We start from the raw sequence: 23985 nt of genomic DNA, 5'->3' as shown, positions 1-23985 counted from the left end.
ATGAAGTTCGGCCTCTATAAGATACTTCCCCATAACACCCGTTTCCAATCCTATAGAGATCAAAGCTCGTCGTGAGGAGCATTTGATGATTCACCTGCTGTGACATCCTTTCGACTGGTAAGGACGATTCTTCGATACGCCACCAGGTTCTCGTTTGACACTTCCAAGATGATGTGCATGTGTTTGTCAGCACCAGGATGGGCGCCTCTCCCCGGGCGACGTAGGACAGACTCTTCGGGGACTTGAATGGTCACTTTAGCCGAGTTCTGTGAGTCGAAGCCGACTTCGGAGACATCCCGTTTCGGGTTGTTGTTGTTTGAGCTGGGTTCCTTGTACTGCCACCATTTGAACGAGAGCTTGGTGCCGTCGCCGTCGGGGTCGCACGCCTGGGAGGCGTCCAGGACCAGAGATTGACCGGCCTCCACATTGATTCTTAGAACAGCGTCGGTGGCACTGCCATTGACGACGGGCACGGGCGCATGACTGGCGCCGGAGAAGGCCGGTTGCATGGTCCATTGCATGCGAGCTTTGAAATCATTCTGGAACGCGCTTCGCCACCGCCAAACAGTAGCGTGCGAATCCATGATGGTCCTGCCGCCAGCCTCATCGGTGATGATGTCGATGCTGTCGGCGAAATGACCCTCTCCCCACACGACAGGGCCATAGCGACCACCCCAAGAACCCCATTCAGGATACTGGGGGTCCGACAGGCCGTTGGGGATCATATAGAGCAATGAAGGAGTATCACCTAACGACAAAGAAAAAATAGGCGGCAGGTTAGTTTCTGTAATGATCCATGGACTGGGAGAGGGATGAGTGGGACTTTCTCACCTTCAATGATGAATTCGCTGTCGGGGTACTTGGCGCCCAACGGCCCGATCTGGATGTTTTTCTTCAGCCACGAGTCCGAGATGGTCTCGACGCTGGCCGTGCTGGGGAAATGGTAATAGTTGTCGCCGGAAATGCCACCCCACGCCGCGTGGGCATAGCGGTTGAAGTGGTGCACGCTGGCGATGTAGAACAGACCCGGCCAGTTACGACGGATCCATGGACCGCTGTTGTCTTGGTCCGAGATGGCGTAGACCCTCAGCTTGGACACGAACCGGTCAACCTCGGCCGGTGACCTCGTCGCGTTGACGTGCCATAGTGCCTGTGCAAGGACATTTGATCCGCCCCAGATGGGGACCCAGAGACGTTCCTCCGAGGCATCGACGGCCTCGACCAGCAGCTTGGAGCCTTCGGTGTCCTGGCCGGGTCCGACGCCCGCCATACCATAGAGCGTCGAGCCGGACTTAATCAGGGGCACCAGCTGGTCGACCTCTGGCCAACCGCTCGCGTGCTGCTTCAGGTTAGGGAGTGTTTCGCCGTACGCCTGGACGATGTCGTGGATCTGGTCCGGCCGCACGGTGTCGTTCAACCAATAGCTGGTGGTGGCCACAAGGCCCTCGATCCGAAACTCGTTGGCGTACACCATGAGGCGGACGAGCGACTGGGCATCGTCGGGCTCATTGGCAATGTCGGTCAAGACGAAAAGTCGCCGCTTGTCGACTCGAGCGACCTTGCAAACTCCTCCATCAGCGCCATGCTGCTCTCCTGAAGCGATACTCGCTAGGGCCGCAAAGAGCAAAGCCAACAAAGATGTCGCCCAATATCGACGACGGCAGGCCATGGTCGCGATTTCACGGATGACAATGACAGCGTTCGAATACCCCTGACTTTGTCAGATACACGCCCAACAATGCTCAACTTCTCCTTATATCAGGCGATCGAATGACAACCTTCTGGGCAGTTACCTCGATCGCTGCCAAGAACGGTTGGATTTTGTCTCGTGTGCTTCAAGATGCTTATTTCGGTCCTGCCGAATTAGCCGTCTAGGGAAATGGTGAGATCCGGAGTCTTCTCCGGGCAAACTTCCAGTTTAACTCCAGGTCGCCCCCGCAAAAACGACGGCGCTGCCAACGGTGCGAGAGTCCGTTAACGTCAACTTAGGCATCGCCCACGCCCGTCTGAGTGGATGACGCATTTGGGGTGGTTGACAGTCCCCCTATTCCGTTTGTGGGGGATGGCTCCACTATCGATCCACCACTGGCGGTGAGCGAGGTCCATATAAGCATTTAGCTAGCCTCTTTTGGTGTCTTGAGGCACCACCTACCCAACTAGGCTTAGTCTATAAGATGATTGGTGGCCCAAACCATACCTGTGAATCTTCAAGCACCGGTTTTCAACGAGGCTACGGTTATGTAAAATAGACGAGTTGAGGGCCTTGTCATCAATATATGGATATGTATCCATCAACTCATCATCTGATTACGCACCAAAGCCGCTGCAAGCCCGTATTGAATTTGCACTGCCGACCATGTCATGAGTCTCCGTCGGTACAATTGTGTTTCTGGGGGTGCTAAGTCCTAGAGGGTGTCTGAACAGCTAAGTGGCAGGATAACATTGACAAAAGGGATAGGTTTGCTGAGCTCATCAGCAGAAGGTGCACCAGCGCCTGCAGTATAACAGACACGGTCAAAGGGACAGTGAACAAGGGGCTGTATGAAATGACACAAAGGCCTTTACCGCCACGACAAAGAAACAAGATGGTCGTCTAAATACTGGGGCAATATTCACGTCTGCAGAGATGCTGAAACAAAGAAATAAAATGGCCACTGGGTTCTCACTACCATGGCTCGACATGACAAGGCTGAGCTGCTTCAGGGGCTGATTTCTGTGAGGCTCCATTGGGGAGACAAAATACATATATCTAATCGTCACTGCCGAGGCGTTACTATGACACAATGTTCCAGAGACAAGAGAAAGACTAAGGCAGTGCTGGTCGGAGGCTGCAGATTCTCAATTGCCTTTCTGGAAGTCCCCCTTTATTCAGGCAGTGAGGCAGTGAGGCAGTGAGGCAATGGACACAATAATGGCAATGCAGCAAATAGCTTGGGTGAGCTTTTGACTGCTTTCCAGATCCTTAAGGAGGCACGAACACCGTCTTTGATGTGCTACTGCCACTGCTTCGTGAAGTACTATCACTCCCACACACAGCCTTTCTCTCTCTACATATATATCTACCCTCTCACCGATGATGCCATCCCATTCTAACACCCGATCAACATCTCCTTCCACAGCCAACAATCACTCCACCGCCGATCTTTGACACAATGGCAACTCTATTCAATCTGCCATTTCTCACCTCGCGCGACGACTCATTCTCGATCCCCATGCATTTCTTCGACCAGAATGGAGATGTGGTCTGGGCAGTCGATGGAGATGTTGACATCCGTGTGGAAAACGAACCTGACGCTCAACTAGCCTATTCCCAGGTTTTCCATGTCTCGAGTCATGCTCTGAAGAAGACGTCCCGGTATTTTGCCTCCCTCTTGAGCGAGCGATGGACTCATGAAGGTAAGCCGAATGACCCCCTGGTCCTGAAAGGAGACAACCTTTGCGCCATGGCGATCTTCTTTGCCATCATGCATGACGCGATTCTGCCAGCTCAGGAACTGACTCTGGGACAGCTGCGAGCACTGGCTGTGGTGTGCGACAAGTACATGTACGAAGGCACCATTCCAGAATGGATCAGCACTTGTCTGGCTTCATTTCTGCACTCTCATAACAACATCATGGAATTCTCCAACGCTATCAAGACAGAGGTCCTACCGGACGTCCTCTGCATCGCGAGCGTTTTGAATCTTCCCATCATCTTCGGCAAGGCCTCCCATCAGTTGATGTGGCTCGCACCGGCATGCGACATTCGGTCAACCTTATCAGACGACCTTGCGAGCATGCTTACGATCGACCTGGCCAAAGAGTTTGGAGCAGAGAGCAAGCGAATACCATCGCACCTGGTGACACAATTGCCCAAACTACTCTTTCCTGACCCCCACGGTGTCGAGAACTGGTGGTGTGCCCGGTGTACTACCGTGCCCCACGAGGAGCGATGGCACTCGGAAGTAATCAGAAAGACAGGACCTTGGGCCTTGGACGCGGAAGGTATGCTCACCGTCAGTGTTGGAGAGATGGTAGCGGCTTGGTTGGACAAGATCTCGGGGCTGAGCCGTCTTCGAGAGCTGGACACCGATCAATTCTCTTTCCCATGCGGCAGATTCAGACTGCGGTACGCTGATCTCAGTCTGACGGAAGTCCAGCTCGACCTCTATACCTCCGTGGGTGGACAGTGCATTTCCTGCTTCAAGGCTGGCGTTTTTAAGTACGATGTCTTCTGTCCGGAACACAAAGTCTGTCTTTTTGTGAATTAGCTGACTCAGAGACAGTTCGTAGGAGAGACGGGATGAGAATGACAGCAACCGTGGCAACAATGCTTCAATTGTCAGCAGGTTGATGATAGTAACAATTTTTGGCATGGTCTACCAAGGTCAAGGGAGGATATGAAGTATTCCAATCTATGTAACCACTTAGTATTGTTCACTCTTTGCGCTTTCGTGTTTGTTTAACTTACGATATACAAGGCCTTTTCTTTTTTTCTGGCTGTCACCAAGCTCATACAATGAAGCAATAAAGGGCCTGGATCTCGGAGATGATATACAAAGCTCACTAATGACCAAAGAGTCGAAGAGCATGCACCTGTTCTTTGCGGCTGGTAGATGTTTGGTCCTGACGACTCGAAGAGAAGGCGCACAAACACCCAACGATCTGCATGCTGCCGCACTGTGACAACGCGTGAGAAGATCAAAAGAAATGATTGGGAAGGTCCGGATTGCCGATCTCACCATCCGTCTCAATTAGAATCAGTTCCTACTCTATCTTGCTTCTATCATCACTTCATAATCTTGAGTTCATGTCATCGTAGCGTCTTTCATTCGACTCATCGAGTCGCGAATAACTTCACAAACCAATGTATTCACACTTTTCTGGTCTCCAAAGGCTTTAAATCGATCATCAGAGTTTCGGTCAAGAATTATCGCCTCGCCCGGAAATAGTCATATCCAGAGACTGTCTCTTCGGCTGGTGTGGCGCCTCCGCTGTGGTCCCTGAAAGTGCCAGCATCACTTCCATCACGTGTACGCCACTCTTCAAGGGACATGAACTCTCCGTTCGGAGTTCTGAGGTCTCCCACCCCTTGCAGCAGGTTGGTTCTGTCATCGTTGAGATCAATGTACGGTTGCTGCATCCCCAGATCGCCGCCAATAGACGCTGTCAGGGCCGCAGACCTGATCCGACTCGGGACATGAGATGGATCGATGGGTTTGCGATGAATGCCATGATGCTGCTGTAAGAGACGCGGTGGAGGACTGCCGGCTCGCGAGCTTTCCGGGGAGTTGTAGTCTTCTTTGCCTGTGAACAGAACCGGGGTTTGAGCTCGTGAACTACCTGGTGAACTGTATCCTTCGGTGCCGGCGAAGGGAATTGGCGTCTGGGTACGTGATGGGGTGTCTCCTCCTTGCTCACGGAAATCAGAACGGTTCTTATAGAATTGGTAGTCTTGCTGAGCTTCAGGGACGATCTCAAACGGCACGTCTTGCACTACCTTTCCCGTATGATTCATTGGCTGCATGGCGATGTCCGAGAATGCTGTGGACTGTCCTCCTTCCGAGCTCAAACGTCCTCGGTATACTTCTGTCAGCACATGCCTGGCTTTTTCGTGAACCATTGGCGTTATCAACGGTTTGAAGAGCGCCGGATGGCCGAATCTGGCAGACATTTTCTCCGCCTTCCGTGGCTTGCCATCAGCAGGAAGCCGTTCTTGATCGTGCATGCCACCGCGGGCGTAGTATTTCAGTTCAAGATCGAATGTCTTCATGCAGTATATCTTGAAGCCGAGCATGACGAACAGCAGCGGCACAAGAGCAGCAACAAGATCCCAACCCCCTCGAGCCTTGACAACCACTCCAATAATAACGTTCGAAAGTATGGTGGCGAAGATCATCCGGTTGACTATGGTCACCCAGAACATACCGCCAGATTCCGTCTTGGTAACGAAAACGTACATCAGAAGGTACTTCTTGCAAACAGCGTCAATGGTGAAATACAATGCCGTCACGACCAGCACGATCGGCTGAAGGGTAGAGTAGCAGAGTGCTACCGTGGAGTAGAAGAGGAAATAGTTGTAATAGCTGGCGTAGTCGAATGCGGGAGGTGCTGTCCACTCGATGTTCTGTCTCGGTGTTGGAGCCAGGAACGTCCTTGCAAACCAGACAGTGGTCAAGTGCCAAAGCTGAGCAAGGTCCGCAGCGGCACCTAGATTGCGTTGAAGAAGCCAAGTCACCCAAAAGGGTGATATTTGGCACAAAGATGTCGTGATTACGAGAAAAAAACGACCCTCGCGCAGAGACGTCCAGGTGTCGTTGCCCTCCCTGTTGTACTGGACCACAATCGTGACATACTGCCAAATCGCCGAAAACATGGAAAAGACGATCAGGTTGTTGAAGGTGAAGAAACTGTACAGATTTCGAAGGACATGACGTTCGCGTTCTGTCTTTGTCACGTCGCCCGCACGAACCTGAAGTCGTCTGAAAATGATCGGAAGTACGAGGTACACCAATGAGGTAATGGCTGGCGATGCAATGCCCTGGACAATGGCCCATCCTGTATGATGCGCTTCCAATTGATCTCTGAAACCCTTCCAGACAAGCCCGAGATTGGAAAGATTCGACAAGAAGACGGCAATTCCGGCGTTGATCGGCATCCAAACGATGGTGAGAACGGTGATCCATACTGCATTCATGAAGCGCTTGCTCCTCCTGCTTCCACGCGACAGCTTCAAGTTGTCCCAGATAAGCTCGTGTGGTCTTGGGGCAAGTTGAATCTTCGCACCCTGTGGTCGCTTCGACCGCGCCATATATGCCACGGTGTGTGCATCTTGTATTTCATCCCAACTAGCAAAGCCATACGGCATCGGATCGCGGGTATCCACGAGCTCTCGAATGTGGTTGATCTTGGTTTCTAATTCTCGGATTCGGTCCGTGAGATAATCAATGGAATCAACCTTGCCGTTAGTGGTCGGTCCCTTGTACTTCCTTGGGGCCTTCATCATGGGGCGGCGAGCGGGAAGCCGATCGGGATGTTTCATGTATTTGGCCAGTACAGACTCAAGGTCCCGGACGACTTCCTCGTGCTCTTCGATCAATTCAGGTAGGATTTTCACATTACGTCCAATAGTCGTCTTCGGAGCAGCGCCCGTTGGATTGACCTCGTCGGTAATTCGTGTTAAACCTTCATTGTTTCGACATTTTGGTGGAAGATCTCGGATCAGGAGTGTCCGTGCATGGAGGCTCCGCTGGTACTCTGGACTCTCCAGATGAGCTCGTCGAAGTTTGTGGACCCGTCGATAGTTATGCCACAGAAAGTATATTATCACCAGGTCAGTCAGCCATGCCATTACCACCTGAGCCCACAGGCCACTACCGAAAATGTATAAGGGTGTCATGACCGAAAACGTCGACGATCCCCGGGAGACTGCTTTGTTTCCGAGACCGACATTGACTGGGATCATGATAACGAGTCCAAGAAAGCCGACGACGGTGAAGATATTTCGGAGCATGCGTGTAAACCTCAGGAAGATAACGGCATCCATCCCAATCTTTTCCACCAGGTACGGTTCGTTTGCTGTGTGGACAGGCTTGATCCAACTGAACAGGCCTTTCTGCAGTGGAGGCAGAGCATGGTCTGTGTCGGCATTCTTCAGTTTGGGGGCATAGACGATGGTGTTCCTCGGGCGCATGAAACAGAACAGGAGGGCAAGGGCAACACTGATGCCGAGCGAAGTTCCCAGGGACACCCAGAAAGCATTGGTTTGTAACTGGTTATGTCAGTATACTCGTATTGCTTGGTCGTCGTGGTCCAATGGAACCTACAGATGCCTGAAAAGGGTTGGAGAGCAGTTGAAGAACCTGTTCTCCGGTCGACAGACTCGGATTGGGTGCAGTCGTTTGCCGAGGATATATCGCTCGACGACCGGACATTTTGGCCAAGTGTCACTGCAACGCAGGACTGGGAAGTGTAATGCTCATACTATCCTAGCACGAGGCTGGCGGGTATGCCTTGACGAGTTTTGGTATGCTTGCTCTTTCTTGATCTATGCGCGTCACAAAGGAACCTTTCGGCTTGAAACAAAGGGTTTCGTATAGGGCGTATTATAGGGGTCGAAGGACAGCGTTGAACGAGCGACAATGGACGTGTCAAAGAGGCTTGAAGGAGGGAATGCAGACAGAAGTGTAGAAGGTGATGTGCAAGACAGGAAAATATTTTCCATTCGGACGCGTCTAAAGACACAGTTCTAGCGAGTGAGATTTGACTTTTTGTTGGTGGTCAACTTTTGAGGAATTCTGGCTGCGCTGCAGGGATTCGAGAAATGCAGCGAAAACATCGATGATGGCAGCCAAGCAACTTGAAACATTCAAGCCACAAGTCCAGGGGCTTTGAGTCCTAACTTATAGGCTTTGGAGGCCTAGAGTGTAGAGTCCCTTTGGTGGCTCCCTAGGCTCCTCCAGGCTTACTAAGGCTTTTCAAAACTGAACAACACTTCCCATCCTCTCGGCCATCTCAGCTCTCCATCTCGCGAATGAGGCCTCACATTACATGTCCATGTCCATGTCCAGCATTTGCACTGGACTGTGACAACGTAACCCACTGGCGGTACAGAGCCACAGACTAGCACCGCATCCAAATCCACATTACTGGTGACTACTATGCACGATGAAAATCATGGCAAAGACATCCCGCTATTATTCTAACAACACCAACCAACAGCCTCTTCCCGTACAACAGCTCGACCCATCGAAGACACCTTCATTCGCCAGGTCTCAACCTCCTCCCCCACGTTACGCAGTGCCCTACCACCATCGTCACGATGCAGCCGCCAACTTCGCTCAGAATTGCCCGCGGCACATTGTTACTATCGAGCCTCAACTGGTTGTGCAGTCAGACTGGGCCGTGGTCATGAACACGATTTCGACTTATCTCAAGCCCACCGAGGAGCAAAGCTGACACAACCAAGAAGAGAGGTCACTTGTCTCGAAAGAACCGTCATGATAGCTACTAAAGAGCCCACTGTGACACATGGGTTCTATAAATGAGAAAGCGGTCTAACGACGCACAGCCTTTTTTGACCCTCACCTCGCACCGTCCCAACACGACCCGATCTCTCCACCTCGACGAAACACCCCAGATCAAGAAGAGAAAGATTTTACAGAAGTTCCATTTCAAGTTGTGATTTGAGAGGGTTTGGCAGTAGAAAATAAGGTACTACTAGTACTACCTCACTACTACTAGTATGGTAGATCTACCTGCGCACCACGGCTCTCACGTCAATTTGTCTCACCTGACGGCCGCCGCTTCAGACGCCGCTTGTGTCCTTTGCATCCATCCCCAATCACCTCTCGCGTATCTTTGTTCCTACTCACCCTCGTTGGGTCTACGTACCGTCCTCTACCACACATGATCTTCTCGCTCATTTCGGAGGTGGGTTGGTGAGATGGCCGAGTGGTGTCCTGTGCATACCCCGGTCTCCACCATGGATTCCCCCTGACAGGGGCAAGCCCACAACAATCGATGGGTTAAGATTCAGGACCCATATCGAAGCATAACCAAATTACACCTCACAAACTCTCAGGTAAGTAGCTCCATCGAGGGCTGTCGGGCAAAGTTAGTACCTCAACGCCGAGGACTTTGTCTACAATATGAGGTCCCTTGGCCGGCCTCAAACCCAGCATTTCTTCTCCAGCCAAGAATCATTTCGGCACCATTGGAGATGCAGCGAAATGCTCTTCGATGTTGCGCGTGGCCGACCACTTGCACCCTGGTAATGTTGATCTTCTGGTCTCTTCTCTTGCCCTCGTCATTGGTGTACGCTGAGTTCGGTGGGAGCGGTCTTCCGAGGGCAATATGGGAGGAGAATTCGGAGCACGATCAACCGCTTTTGCACAACTTGCCGCGTCAAGCCTTGAATGTTGTTGGAGGGCACCCTCGGCTTTTCGCCTCCGGTGATCAGTGGGACGGCCTGGAAGCTCGGATTGCGAACGACAGCTATCTGCAAACGTGGCACAAGGCCATCATCGACCAGGCCAACATCTTCTACGACGACGCAGTTGTCCCTTACCCAGACGATTGCGATGTCAGCGTGGGTTGTACCCTAGAGGTTGCCAGGTATATTCAGTTGAGGGTCAAGCACTGGGCATATGCCTACCTTTCGACAAAGGACAACAAATGGGTCAATCGAACATGGGAAGAGATTCAACACGCCTCAGGAAACTCCTCCGACTATTTTGGCGTGCCGGGTGATAACTGGAATTCGAGGTAACGACGCCCAATCCCTTGGGCTCCGCGCGAAGAGATTCTTACGCGGCACAGACACTTTCTCGACACGGCCGAGTTCACGGCGGCATTTGCCTATGCATACGACTGGCTTTATGATGCATGGACACCTTCACAGCGTGATGCTATCATGTGGTCCATCATCTCACTGGGACTACAAAAAGGCATTGACGCATTTGCCGATCCAGGAGTTGGTTGGTGGCGGACCGCGCGTGGAAACTGGAATTGTGCGTTGACGTTCAGGACCGCTATATCGCCAGAGCTAATCTTGTCCTCAGGTGTGTGCAATGGAGGCTTGCTCCTCGGATCCCTCGCCGTTTACAACGAAGATCCAACGGGGACCGCGGCCAAGCTTCTCTCTCAGACGATTGCAAACGCGCAGCAAAGCTGTGCTCAGGCCATCAGTAGCGACGGATCCTGGCTGGAGACGCCTGATTACTGGTTCGTCAGCGTAATGCTATCCCTCTTTCGTGCACTCACATCATCTACAGGTATTTTGGTATTCAGTCATTCGCTCAAATTGCGGCCGCTCTCATCAGCGCAACTGGCTCCGACCAAGGAATGCTCTCGGTAAATCCGGCCGTGAACAAGACCGGATTGTTCCGTATCTACAACCAGGGTATGGTTGACAAGTTCAACTATGGTGACTGTGGTGCGTGACCAACTCCTGATACTTTCTCGCGTTCCGGGAATGGGTTGCTGAGTTGTTTACAGGACCAGAAAAGATCACTGCTACTGCCAATGCTCTCATGTTTTACGGCCAACATCTAGACAGTAAGTTCTGCTGCTCGCTTGCATGGTTTGAGCGCAATGGGGGCCGCAACAACAGGAAATTAACGCCGTACAGAACCCAGGTGGACCCTATTCCAACGCGATGAAGCCGACGCCGCGGACCCTTTGAGTATGTTCTGGTATGATACAACAACCACGTCGGCGCAGTGGTCCGAAGACCTTGAGCTGGACCGTTACTTCTCTTTTGTCAATACTTCATGGGCGTCGATGCGATCTAGCTGGACGGATCACAACGGGTTGTTTGTGGCAATGAAAGCTTCCGTCCTGACTGGCCATCAAACACGTAAGTCTAAAAGCCCTTTTCGTCTCGGACGGAAACCTCTGACACGGAGATAAATAGATGGAGATCTCGACGCTGGTGACTTTGTTCTCCATGCCCTGGGAGAACGTTGGGTTGGTCAGCTATGTCAAAACGACTACAACGGACCTGGATACTTTAAGAGTGAAGACCAAGATAGCCCGCGCTGGACATACTACAGGTGCGGCACCGAGGGCCAGAACACCCTCCTCTATGGCGGCACCAACCAACTCGTGGATGGAGTTCCAGTGACTACATTTGGTTCGACTCGCGATGTCGAATCCTCGTCTATTCCATCTTCGAGCACGGCGTTCTACATTGCCGATCTCACATCGTTCACCGAGGCGGGCTCGATCAAACGAGGCATGAGATTGCTTGACGGACGCCAAAGAGTTCTGATCCAAGACGAAATCGTCAACCCGGGAGCATCAAGTCAATGGAGGGTGCACACGAACGCAACTATCGTGCTGACCGACGACTCGAAGCAAGCTCGTAAGTGGTTCCGCATCAGATTGCTTCGATGTTGATGGGATCGTTCTGACAGCTTCATCTCCCAGGTCTGACCCTCAACAACAAAACGGTGGTGGCGGAAATCACCTCCCCGGGCGATCTTGTCTTCACCACTCTCCAAGCGGTTCGCGCCGCATCAGATCCGCCCCTTCCTGACGGAGGCAGCGATCTACCGAATACCGGCGTGACGGTCCTTGCAATTGACGTTCCGCAAGGAAACCAGACCGTGTCCGTGGTTTTTACGCCGCTCTGGACGAATGATACGGCGACAAGCGCACCTAAACAGGTTCCGCTCAGTGCTTGGAGCTTGAAGTCCCACAACCCTCCTCCAACATCGGGGTCTGGGACGAGTGGTGACGGGGATGGAGGCGGGAGAGACAATGGAACCAGCACACAGAATGGAACCGACACACCAACTGGAAACGGCGGCACCCAGAATGGAACCAACACACAGAACGGGAGCGGAAACGGGGAAAACGCCAAAAACTCGGCACACCGGGACTCACACAACACGAATTTACTCTCTGTGCTGAGCGTCGTCTTCGCGTTGGCGTTGGGCGGATATTTCCTCCCATCTATAGACACCATATAATACACGGACTGCCCTCTTCAGCCCTCTTCGACGCTGGAGCACCCACCCGCGCAATACGCCAATCGCAATTCGGTGCCGCAGACGAGTGCAGGCGGCCGTAGGTGAGACACGGGTTGAATATCCTTGGGTTAAGGACGTAGTACCTTGTACCCAATTCGCGCGAGCCGGGGGTGAGAGAGCAGTGAGCACAGGGCGGCGTCACCCTCATCCCAGAAGGGGTGAAAGCAGGCCGTGACTTTTACCACACTTGGAAATTTAGTCGGGCCGTAAGCCCTTAGCCCTGGACGGTACCTTATACCTGCGCTGTACAGTGTATGGTAGAGTACCTTTTATTAGTATTGCTTACGCTGCCGTGAACCCTGTCATTTTGTTGCAGGCCCCAGGTCCGACATCTGCAACTTGAACCTGAAGGCCTGTGCAGACGGATGACGAGTCCGTACCCCGGATTCTCCAGACATTTTTCTTTGATCTTCCTGCGAAAAATACCCTTCTGCCTGTCGAGCTACTATATCACCTAGATACTCTCCGCCCTCCGAGTCGACCGGACATAATCGCTGCTGCAAAGCTGATGTCGTGACGCGAAACCTGTCGAGCACCATGGATTTGACCTTGACCACGATTGCCCGTCCGAATGCCTGATAAGCCCGCCACCGTTGTCGCTTATGCGGCTGGCGCTTCTCTGGCTGCCATCGCTGCATTCTATGTCTTCGGACCTACCTTCTTCCTCGATGGCGAGAATTCCTACAATACCAACGATGGCCGGAAACGTACGATCATCGGCCTCGCGAACCCGGCCAATGACTGCTTTATCAACTCTGTGCTGCAAGCATTGGCGGGATTGGGAGAGTTGAGGTTGTACTTGATCAAAGAATTGCATAGGAGACGGCTTGAGGACCCCGATATATACGACTGTCCTCCCGCCATCCTGCGGAAGGGTGAAAAAGCGGATAAAGTCGTGAGTCTACAACGAGGCCCGGTCACTAAGGCATTAAAAGATATGTTGGATGCTCTGAACGAGCGGCCTATATACAAGAAGACTATCACCGCTCGGCCCATCATCGAAGCCCTAGAGAGAGCGTTCCAGACACGGATCAGTCGAAATCAACAAGATGCCCAGGAGTTCTTGCAGATTCTCCTCGAAAGGCTCTGTGACGAGTACCATGCAGCACAAAGGGTTCGGCTGAGTCTTCCGGGTGCAGTCAATGGCCAAGATGGCCAGGAAGCAGAACTGAAGCCTGCTGGGCTCACTCCCACATTGAGCGGAGTCACCGTCGGAACCAACGAAGGCTTCCCTTTTGAAGGACGCATCGAATCCCAGATCCAGTGTCAACGCTGCGGCTACAAGACGAAGCCCAGCGCCACGACGTTTGTCTCACTAACCCTGAATGTTCCGCAGAAAAGTTCAACATCGTTAGATAACTGTTTTGACATTCTGTTAAAAAGCGAGGAAATTGATGATTACAAATGCGACAAATGCAGACTCAACCACGCATTGGAGTGGAAACAGGAAAAATTAAAAGCAGCATCGTCGGACAAGGACCGAGAAGGATTAGAGCAAGATATCGCACTGATTGAGCAGGCCATTCGTGAAGATCCGGAGAAAGCCCCGGAGGGTGTGACCATGCCTGATTCCAGTCAGGCTCCGAAATGCAAAATCCGCAAATCAACGCGCATCACGGTGTTTCCAAAAGTCATTGCCATTCATCTGTCAAGGTCCGTCTTTGACCCTGGAAGCTATTCGACCAAGAACATGGCCAAGGTAGCTTACACTCAACGACTACGTTTGGGCGGCCTACTCAACGAGAAGTGGTACAAACTGTTGAGCGTCGTCTGCCACAAGGGCAGCCACCAGAGCGGACACTACGAATCATTCCGACGGAATCATTTGTATCCTCCGTTCGCAACTCCTGAACCATTCCGTGCCTACGCGGACGCGAGTCGCAACATGAGTACGGTACCGTCCACCGCCCCCAGTCCCAGCATCGATGCCATTCATGCCAACGGGACCACCACGCCTCTATACCATGGTGATGGACAATCTACAGCGTCTCTTTCTACGGCATCATTGTCCACGAGCAACAGCAGACCGGCGTCGAAGGGACTTGGTGCTGGCTTGACAGCCCAGCCTCCGGCAGAAGAGGGTTTGACAGATTTGTCCCCGGTGAAGAGGTCCGACAGTCAAGCATCAAGACCGCAAATCCGATCACATGAGACAACAGCAGGGAAGTTTCGCCGACGCAAGAAATCCAATGATCGATGGTGGCGTATTTCAGACGACAAGATCAAAGAGGCGCGCACGTCGGATGTTCTTTCTATGCAACGGGAGGTCTATTTGCTCTTCTACGAGCTGGAGCGCCCTGGAGACGATGCCTCTATCTGACCCATGTGTTGAAGGCCGGATCGCCTGCAGGTCTGGCTACTGTTTTGGTTGCTTTTCCTGGTTGGGAAGCATTGTGAAAAGTCAAAATCTGATAAGCACCGACGAGGAGTTGGGTCTTGTCGAACAGCTCGATCTGGATACAACTTTGAGCTAAGAACCTGTAGATACAGCAACAAGCACATATTTCAATGTCCAAGACCGACAACATAGAACAGTGCCACATCCGAGGCATCGGGAACAGATGCAATGTAGTACGTAGTTGAAACCATTTGCCCAGGCGTGGAGGTGGAGTGGGAGGGCATCCCGTGAAACTCCGGCACTGGACGGCATTGCAAGCAAACGATGAGGATAGGGGGTTAGGGAGAAATCGGAGGACGCGGTGGGGGAGAGGAGGAGAGGAACGACGGACTGGATGGTCGCAATTGGAAGCTTACGGAGGAGGGGCGCAGGAGGCCAGATCGGAAGATGGACAGGAGGACAAGGAGGACAAGAGGGAGAGATGACGAGAATCGGAGCCACGGTCGCAGCTGTCTCCAGTTAAACAGGAGTAATACTTATGTCATTGCCCCTCCTCCCGCTCAACGCAGTTTTCTCTCGGCTTGTTGATTCCAGATCAACACTTTTCTTCTTCGTGACTCGATATCCTTCTGAAGCTTCCGTTTGGCCGTCCAAGAACTCTCTTGAAGCTATACACTTCACGCACTTCCTCGACCGTATTCGTTAAACATCCTCAGATAACTGCTACAATACTCATCATCCAGACTTGAACCCCACTGCGCAGTCAAACAACATGGGTGCCAAAGACGTTCTGTCTCGAAAGGAAGGCGTCATTGTTGGCGATGATGTCCTGGCTCTGTTCAAGTATGCTCAGGAGCACAACTTCGCCATTCCAGCAATTGTATGACCGTCTACCCGATCTTGTCCCGCTCGACTGCTGACCGTACCCGTTCAGAACGTGACCTCTTCCTCAACCGTCGTGGCTGCCCTTGAGGCGGCTCGAGACAATAGCTCCCCGATTATTCTTCAGACATCCCAAGGTGGTGCTGCTTATTTTGCAGGCAAGGTGCGCAAAGAACCTTCGGTTTATGTCGCCACCATAATCCTGACTTCAATTCCAGGGTGTCAAGAATGACCAGCAGCAAGCGTCCATTGGTGGAGCCGTTGCAGCCGCCCACTACATTCGATCGGTAGCTCCTCTGTACGGCGTCCCGGTGGTCTTGCACACCGACCACTGCGCCAAGAAACTCTTGCCCTGGCTCGACGGAATGCTGGACGCCGACGAGGCCTACTTCAAGGAGCACGGCGAGCCTTTGTTCTCCTCTCACATGATCGATCTGTCTGAGGAGGCTGTGGACTGGAACATTGAGACGACCGCCAAATACCTTAAGCGGGTGGCACCTATGAAGCAATGGCTCGAAATGGTACTTTTCAAGAGAAGCCTTTGGCACAGGAATTTGCGCTTACAATTGTACAGGAAATCGGCATCACCGGTGGTGAGGAGGATGGTGTCAACAACGAATCGGTCGACAACAACTCGCTCTACACCCAACCCGAGGATATTCACAACATCTACACCACCCTGAAGAAGATCTCGCCCTATTTCTCGATCGCCGCCGGTTTCGGCAACGTTCACGGTGTCTACAAGCCCGGAAACGTCCGTCTTCACCCGGAATTACTCGACAAGCACCAAAAACACGTCCAGCAGAAGGAAAAGACCGAGACTGACAAGCCAGTCTTCCTTGTTTTCCACGGCGGTTCCGGCTCCTCGAAGAAGGAGTACACGGATGCCATTGGCTACGGTGTGGTCAAGGTCAACCTTGATACCGACTTGCAATGGGCCTACCTGACTGGTATTCGCGACTACATCTTCAAGAAGGCCGATTACCTCAAGACTCAAGTCGGCAACCCCGAAGGCGAGGACAAACCCAACAAGAAATATTTCGACCCTCGTGTTTGGGTGCGTGAGGGAGAGAAGACGATGGCCGCCCGTGTGTCTGAGGCACTGAAAGACTTCAACGCGGCTAACCAGCTGTAAATGTGATGGCTGAATGAAAGGACCAGAAATGTCCGCAAGATGGCTGGCACATGTTTGCCACACCTGGTACTCCTTTTCCTTTTGATCAGGCTGACTTGAATGTACTCCCATTCTTGGCCCAGGAGCACAAGTGCCCACCCCTCCCCTAGCTAGACGATGAGAGTGGTAGTAAAGGAACATGAATAGCTTTGGCCGCTAATGATATGTCCACATGGGTTCTCCCTCAATATTACCTTTCCTTCCGAGGAGCACCTTGCAGGGTGAGATGGTAACACAGCTAGGTAGGCTTGGATCATGGAGACCTGAAAGCACCCTTGCAAGTGGTAGATAGCAGATCAGATCCCATATCCGCGAAACCTCCCTCGACGGCAGCCTTGTATACTCGATCTCCAACCTAGGAAACTACGTACTAGTATCTGTGGTAGTTAGTTGATTGCGTATCTGTGTGTGGCTGTGCAGTTCCCAAGAGGCTGAGGCGATATCGCAGTGACGTGCAGTCTATCTGTAACGACGGACGCGGGATAGTGTACTACATACTAGTAGTACGTACTAGGACTGTATACGTCACGTACTAGTACTATAGTAGTAAATCAATCATACTCTCTGTACACCGGTTTTGTCCCCGCCACAAAGGCATCACAATCAATGCCATTCACTCACTCACTCATTCATGCATACTCATTCATTCCTCACCATCCAAGACTGCACCAAAACCCACACGAGACGATTGACCGCAGTTAAATTATTCGGCGGGCAATTTCCCCGGGCGCAACGATTGTTATTTGTACGCAGCCAGGGTTGACCGCACTTCTATTGAATCACTGGACGCTTCCCTCTCGTGTCCAGCTTCGCTCACTCAGATATTCACAAAGACATTGTCCTTGTTCGCCAGTGGTGTTGCCTGACCCCACGCCGACTTGGTTTACCACCTTCAAGACAAGCCAGATATCTGCGCTTCGTGCTAGATAGCACCCTTGCACTCAGATCGCACTCGATCCCAGGCGCGCACACTTGTCAATATGCCTGAGACAGAGGGTGAAGCTGTGCCAGCCCAAGCCAAAGGGTCATGGTCGTCATTTCTCAAAGTGAGTGTCCATCGGCGCGACTGTTCACATTGCCCCACTAACATGTCAGTCCATCGCATCTTTTAACGGAGACTTATCCTCGTTGACCGCGCCGGCCTTTATCCTGTCGACGCAGTCCCTCGTTGAATTTTCCGCGTACTGGGCCGAGAACACTGGCCTGTTCATTGCCCCGACACAAGAGAAGGATCCAGGCAAGCGCGCGCTCTTGGTACTGAGATGGCTGCTCAATACGCTCAAGCAGCAATACTACTCGCGCTCCGAGAAACTGGGGTCCGAGAAGAAACCTCTCAACCCGTTCCTCGGGGAACTGTTCTTGGGTCAATGGGAAGATGAATATGGCGTGACCCGTCTTGTCTCGGAGCAAGTCAGCCACCACCCTCCTGTGACGGCATACTGCATCACCAACGACAAGTACCGCATCCAACTCCAAGGATACAACGGTCAAAAGGCGAGCTTCAGCAGGACGATCAATGTCAAGCAAATCGGACATGCGCTCTTGACCCTTTACCCGCCTGGAAGCGAGCAGAAAGAGACATACCTGGTGACTCTACCGCCGCTACACATTGAAAGTCTCATCTACGGTGCACCATTTGTCGAACTCGGCAAGTTCATCCACATTGTCTCCAACAGCGGGTACATCGCCAAGATTGATTTCTCCGGCAGAGGATGGGTGTCTGGCAAAAAGAACAGTTTCAGCGCGGCGTTGTGGAAACACGGAGAAGGGTCCGAGAAAAATCCCATCTACTCAGCGGAGGGTCAGTGGTCTGACGCTTTCGTCTTGAAGGAGGGTGACGGGAAGAGAGCAAAGGTGATTGACACGGTCAAGCCCAGCGAGGTCGCATTATCCAAGCTGAACGTCGCCCCGGTCGAAGAGCAAGATGTGTTTGAAAGCAGGCGAGCCTGGCGCAACGTGGCGCGCAGCATCGAAAAGGGTGACATGGACGCCGCGGCGCACTTCAAGTCGCGGATCGAAAACGCTCAACGAGCCCTGCGCAAAAAGGAACAGGAAGAAAACCGCGAGTGGAGGCGGGCCTTCTTCTCCCAGGCCAGCGCGGACGATGAAGCTGAGAAAGTCTTTCAACACTTGGCCAAGGTCGCCACCAGCTTGGGCACTTACAGCTGGGACGGCATCGCTCCTGACAAGACCGCCGGCGTCTGGAGATTCGACGAGAAGAAGGCGGCCCAAGCCAAGAAGCCGTTCCACGAGGAGGGACTGTTGGCCTTGGGGGAGAATCCAGACGGCACCTCGGCGCCTATCAGTCGAGTCACGACCAACCAGAGTGGAACCGTGGGTCAGGTAGCTAGCTGAACGAGCAGCTCGGGGGCGTGTAGTCAAGGACGCGGTTGAGGTCGAGGTCGAGGTCGAGATCGACTACGACAGATCCCAGGCTTCAAGTTTAAAGATGATTCGGAAGTGTATTACTAGTATTAGCTTTCAGCATTGCAAGCAACACTGCATTGCGGCGGGGAAACAGCACACTGGGCATTCATTGAGCCCTGTCAATGGCATATTCTGAACTCATGCGCGTATTTCTAGGTGATGAATCTGACCCGGGCTGTCCCTGTCCCTTCTTGTCTTGAACATTTCTCGTCGGGTAGTATGGTATCTACTCAATATCAGGGGTTGAGGTCAAGGGGATGACTGTCGTCCGCCGGCCCTCCACTGCAGTGTGAGCTACTGATGGAACGATCAACGGCAGAGCTGACGAACTGGATTACAAGATCGTATCCGGTTCACGGCAAGACCACAATCCGTGCTACAGTGTATGCTGTATCAGCTGATTCAATTGACCGCGTGAATGGGGTTCTGTTATTCAATATATTCAATATAAGATTTGGCCATACTGCCAATGTAGACACTATATATGTGTAGTTCGTCAGATGAAGAATTCCACAGCTTCGATGATGATGATATTGGATAACGGAGAGACGGGATGTAAGGTGACAGACGCAGCCACTCATTCATGAGCATTCTCTTCATCCTTCTCAATGTATCCGGCGTGAGATGCCAGTATGAAGGTACTTTAGGGGCTTGTTGTTTCCTCATGGTGACAGCTAGTCAGGGGATTTGATCTATCGCCTGACGTGCATGCTCCAAACACCACCCCCATCCGGTGGGTGAAATGGGATCATTGACCAGTTCTTTGCAGCATGGCAGGTGGTACAACGGAACAAGTCCTTAGATGCCAATGTTCGCCGATCGCTGGCTGTCGTGGCAGTGCAAGGTGGCATTGAAGCCGCGCGGCACAAGACGCTTCCATCACTGCTTTTGACCGATTCACCCGTAGACCTTCGCTCATATTGTCAAAGTACTGCATATCCGGCGAGCAGTAGCACGATCCCAGCACCTTTGATCGTCTGAACGGTAACCTTGAACCCTATGGTAGTCACCCGATGCGAGGAGCTCGAAATGCCCTTGCCCGATGCACCTGTACGTCGATAGATCAGCGAGCGAACGGTGTCAAGACGTTTAAATGTGCCTGGAAGGCGGTGAGTTCGTTCACTTGGTTTCGATAAGTTGGCGATACTGATTCGACATTCGCGTTCACACTCGTGCCTGGATGGTTCGTTGCAGGTTGTGGCTGGATATTCGCTTCCTTTGAAGTCTTCCACTGCATGTTCACACCAGGGCCAGTGCAGGCATATACCGAGTCTCTTTCCGAGTCGAGGCTTCCTTTCGTGCGAGTCTCAGTCTTTCAACCGTGTTGGATTGTGCCTTCGAGGACACTATGTCCGGGTAATTGAGTTCTGCAAAGTCCAAGAAATCTCGTGCTTCGGTCGGTCGGTTCTGCTCCAATGACAACTGCGCCGCGTCCAGCATGGCCACAAGTAGAGCTCTCTGAACTGGTTTGTTCAGCTTCTTCTGCCAATGCGAGAAGCGTTGTTGGAATGGCACCTCTTTCACTTTGACGGACCAAAGTTGCGCTGATGGAGATGTTGGATGATATATGCGCAAGATGGCGTGGTCGAAAGGAGACGAATTGATGGTGAGACCAAATTTCAGCATCGAGTCGAACAGCTCGGGTTCAATCTGATGAGATTTACGCCGCAACAAAATTCCCCGAGCAATGTGCTGCCATGCCCGCTTGAATGGATTGGAGAGCAAACCGGCTTCAGACAATATGGCACGACCGGTGCTGAGTCGGTATTCGCAGGCGTGAACGTATTGTTGTGCTGCTTCGTGAAACAGACCTTTGCGGATCGACTCTTTCATCATCAATGCCACAAGCGTGTCCTCCGCTCGAAGGTAGTCCAAGGCACCGGGCGCCGAGATGTCAGATAGCAGGAAGATAGACCTGTCAAAGGGACGCTCATATAGAGTCCGGAGCCATTCCCACACCTCGACTTCTAACCCATCCGCATACATGACCGGCACAATAGACGCCAGTGAATTCCCATTGACCAAGAATTCTTTCTTGTCGGTGTTTCTCATGGCCGTAAACCAACTCGCCAACCGAGGACCCAGCTTTCCATCATCGGAGACCACCTCTTCCTTCTCCAATCCTTGGAGATACTGGATGGCACACGACTGCACAAGGTGGAAATCAAGCCCTGTCTGGATCAACGCATCATCGAACGCCGAGACTGCTGCAGCCGTGAGACCGCGCGACGGAGCAACCGTTGTCGACTTTCGCCGCAGAAGAGGATGGCTGAGGATGGTATCGAGATGCGAATGCGCCGAATGGGTGACTCTCTGAGCAGGGTCTGGGATTGATCCTTGTTCATTTACCGACTCATCGACACGGAGAGCTTGGGGAGACGGGTGTGACTCATCGAGGTGCTTCTGAAAGGCGGCCTCGAGAACGTTGAGCAGTTGTTTCGACTCTCTGGCGGATGGAGGAGGAAGCGGCGGATGGAGGGCGGCGAGAAGATTGCGCACATAGAGGGAGCGGGTGAGTCTCATTCTGGACCAAACCACCTCGAGCCCACCATCTGTGATGGCAAAATGCAGAACAACTTGAAACCCAGATGAGTACGAGCGGTAGGCAGAATGGCAGTACAAAGCGTGAGGTTCGACAGTGACGGGTGAGACATGTACAGACTCAGAGTATGTGCAACTTGGAATTTGGATGAGAATAAAACCGGCGCGCAACTCACCCCGTTTGGGAAATGTATCATGCCGCCCTATGCTCACCGCAGCCGGTGCAGAGAAGATGATATCTTTTTTCTACGATGTCTACGGCGCGACACAACAATCATGATACGAACAGTAGAGAGTTATTGTTTCAACATTGGATATCCCACAGGAAGACTACCAAGCCCTCTCTTTCCATACCTATCGAAACTGGTCATTTTGCGACCACAGCCCTCTTGGTCAGGACGGCCGAATTCTCATCCAGCCTGCTCCAATCATGAGCGTCAAAACATGCCTGTCGACTCATCTGGACAGCATAGCTTGTCCTATCTCGCATCTCCTGCTCGAACTGATCGATGGCCTCCTGTTGCGGCTGTTGTTTGGTGTAGATTCTCTCGAGAGCATGACAGAGATGGTACGCATCAAGCATGCCATGGTTCGCTGCTTCTCCCCGATACATAGTCATGGCGTGTGCTGCGTCTCCGACCAAGGTGATTCTGCCGCCACGATTGTCCCAGTCCAGACACGGCCAATCCGCAAGTTTGATTTCGAGGACCGCCGCGTCCTCCGGGATGGCGTCCACCGCATCCTTGAGGACGGGTGCCAACACCGTCGCCCTTCGTTTCATGTCTCGAACCACTTCTGGACCCTCTGATTTGACTTCATCTTCGGGACCCCTCACCGGCCAAGAGAGGTTGATTTGGACGCGATATCTCTCCTTCCCCGTTCCCGCTGTGCCGTTGATCTCGGGAACTTCGAGCATGGAAACCCACATGAAACACCCAGTCTCTGGATGACAGCCTTGGAAAAGGAGGGGATCCAGCTTCCGTAAGGGCGCGACCTGTTCTTTGGTCATGTCGACACTCGATCCAACGAAGCGGATGGGAAGCTGGCGGTTGCGGTAATCCCCAGGAGACAGAAACTTCCGGACTGTAGAGTTGCTGCCCTCGGCACCCACCAGGATAGCTCCAGAAACAGACGTCCCATCGTGAAAGTGCGCTCTCACGCCGTCACCGTCCTCACCAACCTCTACCCTGGTCAATTTCTTGGACCATCGAACGTGATCTTCGACATCTTTCAATAGAACAGCGCGCAACTTTTCCCGATTCACCCGTCGCCGTTCTGAGGGAGGAATGCGATATTTGGTTTCGCAGGTCGCGAGATTGAGAAAAAGGAAATTGCCAGTGTCATTTCGGCCTATGGCCGGGTCGACTTGTACACCATCGACAGCCTCCAGGACTTCGGGTTCGAGCATCTGCTTGAGATACGGCAGCGCCCAATGGATCGTAATGGCCCAGCCTTGTCCGCGAGCGGTTGCACTTTCGTCACGCTCAAATATTTGGAAAGGGACGCCAGCCTGAAGATGGTCAATGTCAACAAGTGCCCGACCGGTCCCTTCAGGCATGCCTATCTCACCTTCTTGAGACCGTGTGCTAAGATCAATCCCACCACACCGGCACCGATGATAATCACATCTTGTTGAGTCGAGTCGACCATAATTGCCAGTTAAAGACCGTGGGTACACTTGCAATGGGCTCGTTGCAAACTCAAGGCGCGGTACAGAGTACTAGATGTGTTCGTGCTTCGCCTACAGGTAGTTCAACGGCGGGCTGATCTGCTCTGCTGTGAAGAGCAGCGTGGTCTGCAGATGTACTGGTGTCCTGATCTCCTGGTATCCTGGTGTGCCCCATCGTCATGACACGGCCAGCATTTGCCCCGAAACATTTATTGATAAGGGCTGCCACTGCAATGTGGAAACTTGAACCACTATTGTTGTGCCGTACCAGTACCAGCACCGAACTTCCCACGGCTTCGAGTTGTGCGCAGGCTGGCGGAGATTGACGGCTGCGACGGCGAGCCTAGGCCTAAGGGGTCTCTAATCCCCAGCCCCTCGGCCCCTTCAGCTCTTCAGCCACTCAGCTACTCAGCCACTCAGCCACCCACGGCACTACTGC

The 23985-nt window shown here is 52.6% G+C and overlaps 9 protein-coding genes across 9 annotated transcripts; 5 read left to right on the top strand and 4 right to left on the bottom strand.

The window, feature by feature from the left end:
• Positions 1-59: 59 nt before the first annotated feature.
• A1O1_04698 (uncharacterized protein) lies at positions 60-1669 on the bottom strand (the record flags this gene model as incomplete). Its single annotated transcript, XM_007725587.1, has 2 exons — positions 60-748; positions 832-1669. The coding sequence occupies 2 exons, from the start codon at positions 1667-1669 to the stop codon at positions 60-62; spliced, it is 1527 nt and encodes a 508-aa protein (XP_007723777.1).
• Positions 1670-3152: 1483 nt separating this feature from the next.
• On the top strand, positions 3153-4250 carry A1O1_04697 (uncharacterized protein; the record flags this gene model as incomplete). Its single annotated transcript, XM_007725586.1, has 1 exon — positions 3153-4250. The coding sequence occupies one exon, from the start codon at positions 3153-3155 to the stop codon at positions 4248-4250; it is 1098 nt and encodes a 365-aa protein (XP_007723776.1).
• Positions 4251-4909: 659 nt separating this feature from the next.
• A1O1_04696 (uncharacterized protein) lies at positions 4910-7913 on the bottom strand (the record flags this gene model as incomplete). Its single annotated transcript, XM_007725585.1, has 2 exons — positions 4910-7750; positions 7806-7913. The coding sequence occupies 2 exons, from the start codon at positions 7911-7913 to the stop codon at positions 4910-4912; spliced, it is 2949 nt and encodes a 982-aa protein (XP_007723775.1).
• Positions 7914-9754: 1841 nt separating this feature from the next.
• On the top strand, positions 9755-12455 carry A1O1_04695 (uncharacterized protein; the record flags this gene model as incomplete). The annotated part of the gene is made up of 8 exons (XM_007725584.1): positions 9755-10245; positions 10300-10490; positions 10542-10704; positions 10755-10915; positions 10978-11037; positions 11111-11338; positions 11396-11845; positions 11911-12455. 8 exons carry the CDS (start codon positions 9755-9757, stop codon positions 12453-12455), a joined length of 2289 nt encoding a protein of 762 aa, XP_007723774.1.
• A 631-nt stretch (positions 12456-13086) lies between these two features.
• Positions 13087-14835, top strand: A1O1_04694 (ubiquitin thiolesterase; the record flags this gene model as incomplete). Its single annotated transcript, XM_007725583.1, has 1 exon — positions 13087-14835. The coding sequence occupies one exon, from the start codon at positions 13087-13089 to the stop codon at positions 14833-14835; it is 1749 nt and encodes a 582-aa protein (XP_007723773.1).
• Positions 14836-15625: 790 nt separating this feature from the next.
• Positions 15626-16870, top strand: A1O1_04693 (fructose-bisphosphate aldolase 1; the record flags this gene model as incomplete). The annotated part of the gene is made up of 4 exons (XM_007725582.1): positions 15626-15733; positions 15788-15898; positions 15954-16256; positions 16310-16870. 4 exons carry the CDS (start codon positions 15626-15628, stop codon positions 16868-16870), a joined length of 1083 nt encoding a protein of 360 aa, XP_007723772.1.
• Positions 16871-17889: 1019 nt separating this feature from the next.
• On the top strand, positions 17890-19264 carry A1O1_04692 (uncharacterized protein; the record flags this gene model as incomplete). Its single annotated transcript, XM_007725581.1, has 2 exons — positions 17890-17955; positions 18005-19264. The coding sequence occupies 2 exons, from the start codon at positions 17890-17892 to the stop codon at positions 19262-19264; spliced, it is 1326 nt and encodes a 441-aa protein (XP_007723771.1).
• Positions 19265-20575: 1311 nt separating this feature from the next.
• Positions 20576-21859, bottom strand: A1O1_04691 (uncharacterized protein; the record flags this gene model as incomplete). Its single annotated transcript, XM_007725580.1, has 1 exon — positions 20576-21859. One exon carries the CDS (start codon positions 21857-21859, stop codon positions 20576-20578), a length of 1284 nt encoding a protein of 427 aa, XP_007723770.1.
• A 385-nt stretch (positions 21860-22244) lies between these two features.
• Positions 22245-23435, bottom strand: A1O1_04690 (uncharacterized protein; the record flags this gene model as incomplete). The annotated part of the gene is made up of 1 exon (XM_007725579.1): positions 22245-23435. The coding sequence occupies one exon, from the start codon at positions 23433-23435 to the stop codon at positions 22245-22247; it is 1191 nt and encodes a 396-aa protein (XP_007723769.1).
• Between the last annotated feature and the right edge of the window lie 550 nt (positions 23436-23985).

The sequence above is a fragment of the Capronia coronata genome (genome assembly GCF_000585585.1).
Source record: "Capronia coronata CBS 617.96 chromosome Unknown acBCG-supercont1.4, whole genome shotgun sequence".
In the NCBI taxonomy this organism is placed as follows: domain Eukaryota; kingdom Fungi; phylum Ascomycota; class Eurotiomycetes; order Chaetothyriales; family Herpotrichiellaceae; genus Capronia; species Capronia coronata.
The sequence above is the reverse complement of the archived record's forward strand: the minus strand, read 5'-3'. Positions and strand labels throughout refer to the sequence as shown.